Source organism: Dryas octopetala, chromosome 7, assembly GCF_963921425.1.
Source record: "Dryas octopetala chromosome 7, drDryOcto1.1, whole genome shotgun sequence".
NCBI lineage: Eukaryota > Viridiplantae > Streptophyta > Magnoliopsida > Rosales > Rosaceae > Dryas > Dryas octopetala.
In genome coordinates, this window is record NC_141372.1 from 5,674,856 (window position 1) to 5,689,828 (window position 14,973).

The 14,973-nt window shown below is 38.1% G+C and overlaps 5 protein-coding genes across 7 annotated transcripts; 2 read left to right on the forward strand and 3 right to left on the reverse strand.

The window, feature by feature from the left end:
• Positions 1-1,132: 1,132 nt before the first annotated feature.
• On the forward strand, positions 1,133-5,499 carry AME3 (Protein kinase superfamily protein). Of its 3 annotated transcripts, none has more exons than XM_086250398.1 (13): positions 1,133-1,262; positions 1,580-1,721; positions 1,829-1,949; positions 2,262-2,288; positions 2,375-2,528; positions 2,618-2,666; positions 3,052-3,166; positions 3,312-3,403; positions 3,479-3,644; positions 4,500-4,564; positions 4,642-4,739; positions 4,985-5,090; positions 5,211-5,499. In XM_086250398.1, exons 1-13 carry the CDS (start codon positions 1,168-1,170, stop codon positions 5,352-5,354), a joined length of 1,374 nt encoding a protein of 457 aa, XP_086106524.1. In that variant the 5' UTR covers positions 1,133-1,167; the 3' UTR covers positions 5,355-5,499. The 3 variants fall into 3 exon arrangements, with proteins under 3 accessions (XP_086106524.1, XP_086106525.1, XP_086106526.1); XM_086250399.1 differs by having other exon boundaries at positions 3,497-3,644; XM_086250400.1 differs by having other exon boundaries at positions 1,247-1,319; positions 1,520-1,721.
• Positions 5,500-5,967: 468 nt separating this feature from the next.
• On the reverse strand, positions 5,968-8,090 carry LOC147278927 (Tetratricopeptide repeat (TPR)-like superfamily protein). The gene has a single exon (XM_086251606.1). The coding sequence runs from the start codon at positions 8,088-8,090 to the stop codon at positions 6,030-6,032; it is 2,061 nt and encodes a 686-aa protein (XP_086107732.1). The 3' UTR covers positions 5,968-6,029.
• Positions 8,091-8,140: 50 nt separating this feature from the next.
• MEF21 (mitochondrial editing factor 21) lies at positions 8,141-10,008 on the forward strand. The gene has a single exon (XM_086251607.1). It carries the CDS (start codon positions 8,141-8,143, stop codon positions 9,770-9,772), a length of 1,632 nt encoding a protein of 543 aa, XP_086107733.1. The 3' UTR covers positions 9,773-10,008.
• Positions 10,009-10,287: 279 nt separating this feature from the next.
• Positions 10,288-11,399, reverse strand: LOC147278929 (uncharacterized). Its single transcript, XM_086251846.1, has 2 exons — positions 11,095-11,399; positions 10,288-11,007 (listed from the first exon to the last, which is right to left on the reverse strand). The coding sequence occupies exons 1-2, from the start codon at positions 11,306-11,308 to the stop codon at positions 10,439-10,441; spliced, it is 783 nt and encodes a 260-aa protein (XP_086107972.1). The 5' UTR covers positions 11,309-11,399; the 3' UTR covers positions 10,288-10,438.
• Positions 11,400-11,926: 527 nt separating this feature from the next.
• Positions 11,927-13,936, reverse strand: LOC147278930 (tRNA (guanine-N-7) methyltransferase). Its single transcript, XM_086249785.1, has 2 exons — positions 13,814-13,936; positions 11,927-12,946 (listed from the first exon to the last, which is right to left on the reverse strand). Exon 2 carries the CDS (start codon positions 12,929-12,931, stop codon positions 12,173-12,175), a length of 759 nt encoding a protein of 252 aa, XP_086105911.1. The 5' UTR covers positions 12,932-12,946; positions 13,814-13,936; the 3' UTR covers positions 11,927-12,172.
• Between the last annotated feature and the right edge of the window lie 1,037 nt (positions 13,937-14,973).

The window sequence follows — 14,973 nt, forward strand, 5'->3', positions numbered from 1 at the left end:
AGATGAGAGATCAAGCATTGATGTTAGATGGTTACTAAACTTGAAAGTATGCTTGAAAGTGCACCTTTTATACGATGCACCATGAGACAAATTAATAAACTTGATGTTAGATGGTTAATTGTGTTAAAATTAGTTTGTTTGTGTTTCACACTAATTCAATTCGTACTTGTAGTATTTGTGTTAAGAAGCAATGTTTTAGTATAGTAGTATTCAAACTAACTTTAAAGTGTTGGAGGAGTTGGTTCGGAAGTGTAGCTGTAAATCCAGACAGCTGAGTTCGAATCTCCAGTTCAACTCTTAGAGCCAGACAAGAGAGGTAAAATTCATATGAATTTCCTAAATCCGACGTGAATTGTTTGCCTTTGACCAATTCGTAAGTAGTATTTGAACTTCTCTTAGTGTATGAACCCTATTTGAGTAGTATTCAAAAAAAATTCGAGTACTACTTGAGGATTATATTTAAACTCATTAATTTGATGTTGAGTTTGAATCATGTTAAACATTATCACTCTTACTATAATATCATCATCCGAATTGAAAATGTTTCTCCAACTCTCTTTTGAACTACACGAAATGGGATAAATTTTCATTAATTTTTGCCTATTCACAGCCTCAATGGACAAAAAGAACATACCTCATGATTTTTTAAAGTAGAATACTCTTGAGTTTATCTTATTGACAAGAAGTCTCTATTTGTATGAATAATGACTATGAGACATAATCTTTGTTTATTTTCTAATTATCTATATGTAATCCCAAATATCCTCTCAAAATAAAATGTGATCACAAATATTTGAATTCTCTAATTATTTTGACCATTTAATCTGAGTATTTTCTCACATACATCAAAAGAGGTTTTGCATACCAAATAAACGTAACAAACAATATGATGCAACCAATCATATTTTATAATTACGTTAATGTGTACTTGTTACATATAACACTTCAAATGTCACATTTTTGTAAAACGTTTTCAAACGCACTCTCAACAATTATTTTACAACAGAAGTACAAAATGGGCCAGCCAGGCTTCGAAAGGAAAGGTTGGGCCCGTTGGGGTCTAAGTGGACCTGGATTGGGCTTTGTTCCCAAACCGGGAATATTACCGAAAGATACAGGGACGGCCTACGTTTAGTTACAACCGCCATCTCTTTACATCAGCGTGCAATGTCCACCGTCGGATTCAAGAAAAAAGGCGCAGACTGTAACAGATATATACGAAACCCTAATCCCTTCCGTCCGTACGGTGCATGTTACCATCTGTAAGCCTCTTTCTCTGAGGTCCCTGAGGAGCTCTTTCTCTGACTAATCAATCCTCCAACAAGTTTCAGTAATGCTACACTTACCACATTTTTATACCACAATTTCATACCATCTTACATGGCATTCATACATTGGACACTAAAAATTAAAAATTAAAACCTAAAAAAGAAAAAGGAAATACCCTTCCAATAAGGTAATGACACATCAGGTGGGATACAAATGTGGGAAAAAAAATGTGGGACAACTAGCATTATTGAACAAGTTTATCTAAGAAACCCTAAATTTCCCAAATTTTGTGTGAGAATTTTGGTTGCAGACGACGGGGATCGATCGATTGTTTTGCCTTCCAAATGGTGGTGGTGGGAATAGAGAGTAGGATGGAGAAGAAGGATCAAACGCGAACCAGGAAAAGGCCCCGGTCGGCCTGGGACGTGGGCCCCCCCCAATCTGAACCAGAGGTTGGTTTCGGTTCATGAATTGATTAGGGTTAAGGTTTCGGGTGAGAAGAAACGGTCCGAAACGGGCAGGGCTGAAATTGGTTGTTGGGTGCCATCTTGTTTTGTAGGCGCAACGGGCTATGGTGGCGGGTAATGAAGGGCTTGGAAGGCATGGATCGCCTCCGAAACGAGATGATGATCGCGAAGGACATTATGTTTTCAATCTCGGCGAGAATCTCACTCCAAGATGTGAGCTTTTCCGTGAATTGCATATTTCCTTGTTCCTTGTCTTCAATATGTTTTTATGTATAAAGGGTATTACTTTGGTTAGAGTGCAATGAAATAATTTTTTAGGAATTTCAATTGGGCATATTATCTCTAGCTGTGTTGTATTTCTCATGCTGAAGACTAGTAGAAAATGCCTACAGATTGAGCATGGTTTTCTTAATGGGTTTTGTGTTGTGAATCATCAACAAGTTCGGATTTTTCCCTGCTTTTTGTGCTGTTTCTGTTTTAGTCCGTGACTGACTAGGATTTTTCTTACATGCTAATGTTTGGCAGATAAAATACTTAACAAGATGGGTGAAGGTTAGATGTCAAGTGCCCTGCTGTCTACAAGATTTTATATTTTTCTCATTCTGCTTGTGTCATTCGGCATATTGCTAGTGCTGTAGGCACATTCGGTCGAGTTTTGGAATGTTGGGACCGTCAAACACGAGAGTATGTGGCAATCAAGGTTATTCGAAGCATTCGAAAATACCGGGATGCAGCAATGATTGAGGTTGATGTGCTTCAGCATATTGCTAAGAATGATAAGGGCAACTCACGGTACATATCTTCTGGGTTTCAGCTGATAGAATTGCTGGTTCGTCATTGTGACGTGATCTAACTTCATGCATGTTAATACGTTGCTGCAGCTGTGTGCAGATTTGCCGTTGGTTTGATTACCGCAATCACATATGCATAGTAAGTATCCCAATTAAATTCCTTCCTGTAAACTTGTTGTTCCATTATATTATATCTTTTAATTTAGTAGAATATTATAATATTTGATTATATATGAGTTTCATTCTTGTGGAGGTAACTATTGCTTTTATATTGTGAGAAAGTGAGAAGTGTCTGCACCTATTGTGACGGACTGTGTTCTGCTGATGATATGGCTTCGCTTAAAACATATTTTACCCTTATGTTTCATTCTCACTTAAGTGGTTTAGATGATTGGTTTCTATATGTATTCAATAGAAATTTCAAATTGTGTTTCAGTTTGATATTAGTATGCCCACGGACTTTATTCATAGAACTGGGAACTAAACAGAAACATTCCTTTGAATGCATTTAATGGTTTTATCAGGTATTTGAGAAGCTTGGACCAAGTTTATTTGATTTTCTAAAGAGAAATAAATACTGCCCATTCCCTGTGGATCTTGTTCGGGAATTTGGACGACAGCTTTTGGAATCTGTAGCATGTGTGTGGATAGTTCTTGGTCTCATTCTCTTTTTTCTTTCCCAAATCTGTCTCTTGGCCTGTTTTCTTTGCCCAGGGGTGTAACAGGGTGTTTTAATTGAGTCTGTTTTGCTTAACTTGTTTTTCTGCTTTATTATATCCGGCAGACATGCATGATTTACGCTTAATCCACACTGACCTGAAGCCAGAAAATATTCTTCTTGTGTCTTCTGAATATGTAAAGCTTCCTGGTTGTAAGGTATTTTGGCCTTTTACAATTCAAAATTCATGACATTTTTCATATTTACAGACTCGGTTATACTATAATAAAAAGTGCTTGAAAATGGTACAGAAGTTTTCTTCAGATGAAATGCAATCCAGGTGCTTGCCCAAGTCTAGTGCCATTAAGCTGATTGATTTTGGTAGTACTGTGTTTGATAATCAGAATCATTGCTCCATTGTTTCCACCAGGCATTACAGAGCCCCTGAGATTATTCTAGGTAACTAATTATGGTGTTGGCAAGTCAAAATGTGTTCTATCCTTTTATTTTATTTTATTTATCTTGTGTTCCGACTACAACCACACAAATCAAATTGGTGATTGATGGAAATAACTATCTATTTAGCATTTCAGAGAAGCAATTACTTAAAGCTGGGGGTTAACTTAAAAATCTTTCATTTTAAAGGGAAAGTTTATAGAGCCATAGAAGGTCAAACAAGGAGAACAAAGTGGTATTGTAGTCACCATATTGGATGTTGAGATTCCCCCCAATATGGTCAATTAGAACACATTACACAGTGGCATTGATGGTAACCATGTCAACAACCTAATTGGATACATGGTGGAATTGATGGTAGACCTATTAAATCTATATTAGGTCGTACCTCATTAATCATATATGCACATTAAAACTTGAACTAGCATACGTTGTCTTTTTGTTCTTTTCCCCTGATCACTTGTGTGGTTCTTTTGTTTAAGTTTGGCAACATTGTCAACATGTTGTACATTTCCAGTGTTCACAGTTCTGCAGAGTGTAATCAATTTTTTGTTTTGGCTTGTAAAAATATGGAATTCAGCTGTTAAATATGGTTGGGTGTTTTTTAAGAAATGGGATTTAAAGTATTTAGCCTTGTATATCTTGTTCGTAGCCCCCTCAGCCTTATTTGGTGACTTATTTTTCTATGTTATTATAGTTTCTTTTGTTTTTAATAGGAAAGTTATTATACTATTCTGTTAGTATAATTGTTCATACTATTCTGTTACAATGGTCAAGCTATATCTTCCCCATATCTCAGATATTAACCACTAATAACACCTATCATGTTCTCATCTTTTCTGTATGCATATCGTGCAGGTCTAGGATGGTCTTTTCCCTGTGATATTTGGAGTGTAGGCTGCATTCTTGTTGAACTTTGTTCGGTTAGTCTGACATTTCTTTAGCCTTCTTGGGATATGGATCATCTAGTCCGGAATTTTAAGATGTGGAATTTTGTCAGGGCAAAGCATTATTTCAGACACACGAGAACTTGGAGCATTTGGCAATGATGGAGAGGGTATTGGGACCTCTGCCACAACATATGACTCGAAGAGCAAAGTATGTAGTGAAATTTACCGACTCTCATTACTTCTCACATGCAGAATTTTGGTTGCAGGAATTGATATTGTATCGCATTTAGAGCACCATTGATAATTTTATGAAAGTCGGCTTCTAAGTTCTCAGATACTGAATGAGAAATAGTTATTAAAGATATCAAAATATTCTTAGATCTCACTATTTTATGAATTTTCACATGCTGCCAACTTCTTTTCAACATGCTGCCAACTTTTTTTCATATGCAGCCATGGTGCTGAAAAGTATCTTAGGCGGGGTGCACGACTAAATTGGCCTTTAGGAGCAGTTTCAAGGGAGAGTATTAGAGCTGTAAAGAAGCTTGATTGCTTAAAGGTTTTTCCTTTTTATCTTTTCTTGGTATTTTTGTTTCATCAAAGTATATACATGATTCGGTATCTTGTATAACTGTTTTCCATTGATACGATGCCATTGTTTTTGTTTTTTTTTATCTAGGCTCTGGTATCACGACATGTAGAGTCCTCCAGAACCAGTTCCTACCTAACTGATTTGTTATACGGGTTGTTGAAATACGATCCGTCTGAACGTCTCACGGCTCGACAGGCCCTTGATCATCCCTTTTTTAAGATTCCAACCTGAGGAACCGCACCATGAAATTTTTAGTGGGGTCCTGCTAGTATTTGGAAATAGGGAGAGAGCTCAAGCAGTGAGTTGAGCTTCACTTGTATATGTACAAATAGTGGCTTCATCAATGAAATGTCGAGTTTTGGCCTTTCCATTTTAAAATTGACCTTGGTGATTCTATGGAATGCATGTATTTTTAGCCCTTAAGCCAATGTCGCATCGCATCCTAACCCATTATAGTGAAAGTAGATTTTCTGTATCACCCACAATATGTTTCACCGGAATATATAAGCGACTGCCGCCACATCAAAACATCATTTTTCCCAAGGAATGCTTTAGTTGGTTTAGAATGCATCGTCTTTTTGTAATCTTAGGAACCAAATACTATCAAGAGTTTTGAATTTGTTTATGGTACGGGCATTATATGACATATAAACAATTTATCAGTGAAAATCTCTACCTAAAATAGAAAAAGTGAACCCATAAAAATTGAAGGATTAAAATATATCCTAATAAAAAAATTGAATATGTCAAAATCAAAGAATTAAAAGTCTATTTGTATGGTAGAATTGTCCTACTACCCTGAAAGAGACGAGGATGAGGTTGCATTATTTTTGGCTAATGGAAGTTGGTCATGCTTTACTGTAAAAGGCAATAGCATAGATCAGTACATGAATGTCAATACAGATATCACCAGTAATCCCCACAAGAACACAAGCCGTTCTCGAACTTGTGAAATCTATTCGCATCTCTCACCACAAATACCACCTTCAAAACCTTTGACAAGCCTTTAATAAACGCATGACAATCCCCACATACTCTCAAGTTCTTGAAAATCCGAATTGTCCTGTTCCCTTTATCCAGCTCTCCACACACCAATGCCAACCCAATTGCCAACTTCTCACTATGAACTCTCAAGCTCTCCTCCTTTGACTCCTCTTCCACATCATGCAGTGCAAACCTCACCCCATGAACATAACCCATCTCAGCCTTAATTCTCTTCTCCATCTCCTTCAATACTTGATGAATTTTTTCTGTAAGTGGGTGTGTCTCATCTCCATTGTAGAAAAAGTGAACCTCCTTATCAATCTCTACCCAACTGCGTCCTGCCTCTTTCTTTAACCCCTTCATCTTAAACAATCTCCTTATTCTCTCACACTCTTTCCAGTAACCGGCATCAGCATAGATATTGGACAACATCACATAGTTGACTGGGTTATCACCGTCCAATCTCAGAAGCATCTCTCCTACTTCTCTCCCTATTTCCAAGTCTCCATGTACTCTACAAGCACTAAGCAATGTTTGCCATATTCCAACATTTGGTTTTAGAATCATGCTGTCGATCAGATTCTTAGCTTCTTTTAAGCGTCCAGCTCGGCCAAGGAGATCAACCATGCAAGCATAATGCTCTACATTTTGTTTGATCTGTTTTTCATTACATAATCTCGAGAAGTATTCTTGGCTTTCTTCAATTAGTCCGGAATGGCTGCAGGCTGAGAGCAGCGCCAAGTAAGTCACACCATCAGGATCCACACCATCCAGTTGCATTTGGTCGAAAAGACGTATAGCTTCTCTTCCATGACCATGCTTTCCATAGCCGGTGATCATAATTGTCCACGAAATTACATTCTTCACTGGAATTTCATTGAAAAATCTTTCTGCCTCATCTGTTGATCCACACTTGAGATACATATCCAGAATCGAATTAGCTACTGATATGTCTAAACCAGATGAGATTTTAATAGTGAAAGCATGCATTTGCCTACCTTGTTCCACTAGAGCAAAATCAGCAAACACACCCATAAGGCTCGAGAGAACAAACCCATCTACTTCATGATATATACTGGTCCTGAGCTGCCTAAACAAGTCCATGGCCTGTATTAAATTGCATTCTTGGGCATAACCAAGAATCAGGGCACTCCAAGATATTAGATTCTTCTGTTCAATTTGATCAAATACTCTCTGAGCTTCAGTTAGGTGCCTGCATTTGACGTACAGATCAACAAGAGCACCTGCAATAGTAGTCCGAACTGAACACAGGAACCCTCTTGTGATCAAGGAAGAATGTATTTGGCTTCCTTGCCGAATTGCTCCAAGACCACTACAAGCCTTCAGTGTGCTTGTAATCGTATACTCGTCCGGGACTTCTCCCAACCCTTGCATTTTCCTAAACAAAAGCAAAGCTCTCTCCCCATTTCTTTCTAGTGTGTATCCGGCTATCATCGCATTCCAAGTAATAAGATTCTTAACTGGCATAACATTAAACATTTGAGCTGCTTCAATAACTCTTCCACATTTCGTATACATGTCAAGGATAGAATTACTCACCACTGTGACCCATTCAAAACCAAATTTAGTGCACATATTGTGAATCTGCATTCCATTCTCTGCAATGCCCAAAAGCCCCGACGCCTTAAGATTAATTGAAAAGGTGAACTCGTTCGCCTTAATTCCTGAAAATCCCATTTGACTAAAGAGAGACAATGACCCTTTGGCATTACCATTTTGTAAGTAGCCACACATTAAAGCTGTCCAAGAAACCACATTTCTTTCAGGCATTCTATCAAACACAGAACAGGCCATGCCCATCCTACCACATTTGCTATACATATCTATAAGATCATTGTTTAACATCAAATCAAACCCAAGTCCCATTTTCATTACTGTCCCATGAGCTTGCAATCCCTGATCAAGTAGCAAATTCTTCGAACAGTTCCTCAGGAGATTCGCCAATCTCTGCCTCTCATTCATTCTTGCAAATTTTTTTCTCTTCTAAACAACCCTATCCCACAAAGTCACTAATGGCAACGAGAACTAGCGCCTTAACTATCAGAGAATTGGAAAATTTCTTCGTACCCACGTTGCTAAACTGTAAAAGCACGACAGGGTTGAAGAAAATTCACGCTCAAATTGTCAAGTCCACGTTATCTCATAGCAATTACTTGGTTACAAAAATGGTGGATGTGTGTGACCACAGTGGGAATTTAGACTACGCTAGTTTGCTATTCAAACAAGTCTTTGAGCCAAACTTGTATTTATTCAACGCGATGGTCCGAGCTTATACGCATAATCACATGTATGATTTAGCAATCACCTTGTATAAGCAAATGCTGAGACAGCCACAAGCTGAGAACCCCATTTGTCCTAACAAATTCACATTCCCGTTCGTAATAAAATCTTGTGCAGGGCTTGTTTGTGAAGGTTTGGGGAAGCAAGTTCATGCCCAAGTGTGTAAATTTGGGCCAAAGTCCCATTTGCTGATTGAAAATGCGCTGATAGATTTTTACACTAAATGTGATAATTTGACTGATGCACGTAAAGTGTTTGATGGTATGACTGAAATAGATGTGATTTCTTGGAATAGTCTCCTTTCTGGGTATGCTAGATTGGGGCAGATGAGAAGCGCTAGAGGAATGTTTGAGGAAATCCCAAACAAGACTATTGTGTCTTGGACAGCAATGATTTCTGGGTACACCCGAAATGGGTGCTACGCGGACGCTTTGGATATTTTTCGGCGAATGCAGATGTTGGGTATTGAACCTGATGAGATCAGCATTGTTTCTGTTTTGCCAGCATGCGCACAGCTTGGAGCTCTTGAGGTTGGGAAATGGATTCACATGTACTCGGATAAAAAGCGGCTACTGCAGTCAATTTGTGTTTGCAATGCCTTGATCGAAATGTATGTGAAATGTGGTTGCATAGATCAAGCTTGGCAGTTGTTTAATCAGATGTTGGAGAGGAATGTGATTTCTTGGAGCACCATGATTGCAGGGCTGGCAAATAATGGTAAAGCTCGCGAAGCAATCAAACTCTTTCAAGACATGCGACAAGCAAAGATTGAACCTAATGGCATTACATTTCTTGGTCTTTTATCAGCCTGCACCCATGCTGGTTTATGGAATGAAGGATTGAAGTATTTTGATTCTATGAGAGAAGATTATAATATAGAGCCAGAAATTGAGCATTATGGTTGTATTGTTGATCTTCTTGGACGCGCCGGACAGCTTGATCAGGCTCTCGACAAAATAAAGAAGATGTCAATGAAGCCAGACTCGAAGATTTGGGGTTCTCTGTTAAGTTCTTGCAGGACTCATTGCAATCTTGAAATTGCACTTATTGCAATGGAGCACCTTTCAGAGTTTGAACCAGATGATGCAGGGAACTTTGTGTTACTTTCCAACATATATGCAGACCTAAGGAAGTGGGAGGATGTGGCAAGGATGAGGAAACTCATAAGTAAGAGCATGAAGAAAACCCCAGGTTGCAGTTTGATAGAGGTTAACAATATGGTTTTAGAATTTGTATCAGGCGATGATTCAAAACCGTTTGCTAAAGACATTTTTTCCATGCTAGAGCTGCTCCTTTCACAACAGAGCATACCAGATGATGAGATAGAAGCTATGCCAGAGGATTGCAGTCAAGTTTTTTGTTAAAATCAAGATTTGCTATAGCTGAGAAACGCCCATGCAACAAAACGTTTAACTAATTGCTTATTTCTAAAGAATCTAAGTTGGTGTAATCATAGCGGATGTCCTCAACTTGCACTCCATTGCAAGGATAAGGATGGTTTTACTTGAGCATCATCTCTGCGTGAAGACCATCTTAAAAATTGGTTCATTTGCACATTTCATCGGGACTAGTGGAGTAATACTGTAATTCATGTGCTTAAATTGCCCTCTAACATAGTAACATGCCTTGCTGATTGGCTTTTCAACATGTTTTAGATAGAATTCAATGAACAGTTGGGGTTTCTTGTGGTCAGCCATGCCTACTAGTGTAGAAGAAAAGTACTTACATTCTTTCCTATCATTTTTGTTATCCCAAAGGAATGCATAGGTGCTAATACATTAGAAAATACTCGAAACATAAGCTTAAGCAGTTAAGCTGCAGAGTGTTAGTTGGAAGTAAACAGATTTCATTGGTTTCCAATTGCAGCATTCCAAATATAAACCGACCAACACAAACCAGTGGGGCAAGTACACAAAATGACACCAACAACAAAAGATTGGAACTTTGGAAGAAAAGTTGGCAAAGTTCACTGAATAGAGTTAAAATAAGTTAAATAACAAGAGAAAACATTTAAAAAAAAAAAAAAAAACCTAGCGGAACTGCTGTGCAGAAGAGACACCACATACAACAATTATTGCATACACAGCACAATCCATAAACAGAGCATCAAGTACCTTCCGCACCAGCAAGCCTACCTCTAAAGCCTTGCCTAATTGTGCAGCCCACTCATAACCCTCAACTGATGGAGCTTTAATTATCTCTCCACCTCTGTCAGGCCTTTCAGAGACTCTTTGTCTACCAAGCACTCGTGCAAGCACAAGTGTTACACTGGTCAGCAAAACCAGATAGAGCGGCTTAAAACCCAAAAGGGTCTTCACAATGTTGTTACTCCCCAGATGGGATAGAACCACCAAGAGGGCCACTGCTACAGAACAGTAAAGGCGGGTGCTTTCTGATGCTGCAATGGCACTACTTATTTGATTCAAAGTGAAAAGTGAGCGTTTCTGAGGTGATGAAGATGATGATGAAGATGCATTTTGGTCCGTTGATGAGGGCACAAGTGGTTGGACTTCTTGTGAAGCAGTGGGTCTTAAGGCTTCTTCAGTGTTTGCGTCACATATTCTTTCAGACCCCTTTTCTTCAATGGCAGGAGAGAACACTGCAGACTCACAACAACACCATTAACAACAACAACACCAAAAGTAAAGAACTTTGCAGAGAAGAGAGAGACAGGGAAAGAGGGTACCTGGGATTTGATCTAGAGGTTGAGGATGGGGATCCGGGTGATCATGGGAAATCAACGGCTGAGATGAAGGCTCTGTAACTTGAAGGTGGGCTGGTGGGTGTGACGATGAGGAAGAGGATGGGAGGGTCTGAATCTGACCCGTGATAAGCGCAAGGCGGTCGGACCCTCGCTCCAAGATCCTCCTCCTTCGGCCTTCTCTGCTGTTTGTGGCCATATTCTCCTTCAATGGATAACTGTTTGGGTCGTATTTGGATGCTCTGCGACCTCGTATCCTAATTCCTAACTAGCTATCAGCGACAACACAACTCGTCCTTACTCCTTATATCTAAGATTCTTTTTTTTGGCCAATCTTATATCTAAGATTCTAATTATCTATGACCTAATCATTGTCGTTCATAGAAGAGATAAAGTGACAGTTGTTTTTTCTTAAAAGAAAATTTTAACAAATTGTAGTATATAAGTATATAACACATGAGCATGTTTACAAATACTGTAAATTTTCTTAGCAGTTCTAATTAGAGAAGCTATAGTATTATGATTATTATCACTCTCCTCAAAGGGGTATATTAATTAGGGTTAGCCTTTTTTAACATATCTAATTGTACATGTTAATCATGTTAACTATATGATATGTGGCGTAATAATACTATATTACGGTTAAAAGCAATAAGAAAAATTCCTTGGTTGTACTCGAAATTCCTATATCGGAGAATGCGATTGTTAATTGGGATTGCTTGAAAGTAGTGGCAGGTTCAACTCGAAGCCATCAAACTCAATCCAAAAGTTGAAGGATTAGAGAAAGCATGAGTTGATTAAGCACAATTATAGAGTTTCATGATTGTAAGAAGTAAATGAAAAGGAAAATATAATACCTAACAATAGGTATAATAAGTGATAGAATGATAGGTGTAATGTGAAAAACCTGTATACTTCAACAAAATTAGCAAATCAAAGATTTCAAAAACCGGATGATCATTCTCAAGGTTACTTTGACAGTTGCAAACTGAGCCAAAAAAGGAAAACTCCACTACAATTCCAAGCTAATCCCCATTGGTTGACTAAGATAGAACACCCAAAGTCATAGGGATGGGGCAATGCGTCTGTAAACCGCTTGGAAAGTCTGTCCCCCATTTCTGTCAACCTTCTGTCCTTCCTCAGTTGCAGAACTCAAGAGCTTCGTGACCGGATCTGCTTTGAGCTCTTCATCGGTGAGAGCTTCAAACATGGGGTGACCCTCTAAACAAGCATTCATCCAGTCTCCAAGTTCTTCAACATCTGTAATTGTGTATATAATCCCACCAACCTCTAGAACATAAGCATACTCATCCAGCAAGAATGGACTGATCACCCTACGGCGATGATTTTTCTCTTTGAAGTGAGGATCTGGGAACAGGAAAAACATCTTTGAAAGCTGCCCTTTCTCAAAGTAATTTGGAATGTATTTCATGGAATTAGTCCGAACCACTGAGATATTTTGGTATTGACCTGGATTTGTCACCCTTAGAGCCAAAATCCTTTCCTTGACATACTCTGTCACCTTATCCCTAAGCTCCATTCCAATCATCAGAGTCTCAGGGAAAAGGGTTGAAAGACTTATCAGAAGCCCCCCAAAACCACAACCAATATCTGCAAACTGGACCTTTTTGCAGCTATCAACTTGGTCAGATGAAGGAAAGAAGTGCGGGTAATGAAGAGAATAATCCACATGATGGGGGGAGATAGGTATTGGAAAGTGGGAGTCACTCAGTGGGTTGCTGTGTGCTCTTGCTCGGTAGAAACGCTTCCGAGGCAGGCCAGTTGACTTGCTAAACGTTGGGTTTGCTTGGTTCTCCAACATGACTATTTCAGCAAACTGTAGAAAACAAGTATGAATTTTCAGGACAGCAATCTCATTATGAAGGGAATTAAAATGAAAAATCGAGTAAAAAGTTGCAGTTTTACTGAAACAAGTCTTCTACAAAAGATATAAGGACAATTGTAAATGTTAAATAAAAAAGCAAGGATTGTAATAACATACAGGGTGCATTGTGTTTACATGTGATACAATTCAAGTCAGCCATTCTCGGTTGCAGACTGATAAGGTGGGGTGGGTAAATAAGCAACAAAGACAAATTCAATTGAGAAAATGGAATCATCCATGCTTTTAACTAAGAGGGCTCTAATATTTTCGAGTATGGTCAACGCCTGCAACAACATTAATGAAATCTCTGTTCCTTACATTTATAATTAGACAACTCCTAACAGTTACGCAAAAAAAAAAAAAACTGAATTTTACAATTTCTCAATTGGTAGTTCATGTTCTATTTCCTAGGTGCCATATGTTCTACACAGCCAGAGACCAAAAGTTTCCTAATTATTATTGCCAAAATGGAAAATGCAATGTAGGTTGATTTTTTATTATTTTTTGGTTTGATAGGTAGATTTCATCATTCTTTTTGACAAATTCCCAAATCACTTGTAAGAGACATTATTGCAAACATGTGGCGAGCATACATAACAAGCATCAATTTCAACCAAGCTAAAAGATGATGAACATCTAGCACCTAATTAATTTGCAAAACTAATTATAAGTGAAGGTTTTGAATTGTAAGAACGAAGTTGTACAGTATTAACAGGCCTAGTTCAGACGAAGCATCAAATGGGCCAATGGCCGTGAATCATAACAAGTCAACAACAATGGCAAACAGAGAAGGAAGGTTCAAAGAGACGGAAGACAGACCTTTTCGGTGCTTATGAAGGTGACCCCAACAAGATTCTGAAGCTCTGCTAATGGAGACCAAGTTAGGTCTCGTACCAAGTGTTTGGGGGGTGGGAGGGAAACACAGCGACTGAAATAAACAGAGCCGAGACTGACTCAAGAGTGAGGCGGAAAAGAGAGATTAACTTTGGGCCCGTTCAGGTTTGGGCCATGTTATTTTTTGACTAACCCGAACTTCAGCCCATTTGATAAGGGAAGTTCATGGCCCTATAAAATGAGATATTATTGTGTATAACTGTAATACCACGTGATATAATAACGTAGTGTTATCCATCTACTTGAATCATAACATATGTACAATCATTAATTTCTAAAAACCTAAATCTTAAAAAATACCCTTAAAATTTTATATATGTTATAATCTAAGTCGATTGATTATATCACATCATCATACCACGTAATGTTACAATTACGTACAATAATTTTTCAAAACGAAAATGACTTATCAAAACTCAGAAGCAAAAATATGAAGTGCCACGAGGCCCACAACTTAATGGCCGAACAATCACCAAATTTGGGGTTGGGATTTAGAGTTTTAAAATTAATATTTGTGGTTTGTGATTTTTAATTTTTAATTTTTAATTTTGGAGTTTGAGATTACAGATTAGGACGTTCCTTTCTTTCTGTTGCATTCTAATGTGTACTGCATAATCGTAATCGGTTAATGTATTTTCTTGCTAATCATGCGTTTTATGTCTTTTGAATTTCATGTATATATAATGGAGGATGACCCATCTTAACTTTCTGATGTACTGCTTTCGGATGCTTCTTAATATATCTTCGACCCCTACTTATATAAAGTCTCTTCCACCAAAAAAAAAAATCTGAAACAAAAAACCGCAACCCTTGTACCATTAATTGTTTATTCCTTATCAACCCACTTAATGATGTATACTAATGATCAAATCAAATCATGGTCCATGGACATTCCTCCCTCACGTTTTAATATGGACGTTTTTTCTTTTCTGAGTTTTTTTTTCAAAGTAATTAGATCACACATGACACATGCAGCAATTTACTGCTCGTCCCTCACACATATTAATGGAAAAAGGACCTCAAAAATTCATACCAATAAATCCATATATGCAGTAACGAGAAAGGAGTTTTTAGTTTAAATTCCC

Coding starts and splice junctions, on each gene's coding strand:
- LOC147278930 (XM_086249785.1), bottom strand. CDS start 12,931: ATGTTGGAGAACCAAGCAAACCCAACGTTTAGCAAGTCAACTGGCCTG.
- LOC147278929 (XM_086251846.1), bottom strand. CDS start 11,308: ATGGCCACAAACAGCAGAGAAGGCCGAAGGAGGAGGATCTTGGAGCGA. Junction 11,008..11,094: donor ACCTCTAGATCAAATCCCAG/GTACCCTCTTTC, acceptor GTGAGTCTGCAG/TGTTCTCTCCTGCCATTGAA.
- AME3 (XM_086250398.1), top strand. CDS start 1,168: ATGTCCACCGTCGGATTCAAGAAAAAAGGCGCAGACTGTAACAGATAT. Junction 1,263..1,579: donor TACGGTGCATGTTACCATCT/GTAAGCCTCTTT, acceptor TTTTGGTTGCAG/ACGACGGGGATCGATCGATT. Junction 2,289..2,374: donor ACTTAACAAGATGGGTGAAG/GTTAGATGTCAA, acceptor CTAGTGCTGTAG/GCACATTCGGTCGAGTTTTG.
- MEF21 (XM_086251607.1), top strand. CDS start 8,141: ATGGCAACGAGAACTAGCGCCTTAACTATCAGAGAATTGGAAAATTTC.
- LOC147278927 (XM_086251606.1), bottom strand. CDS start 8,090: ATGAATGAGAGGCAGAGATTGGCGAATCTCCTGAGGAACTGTTCGAAG.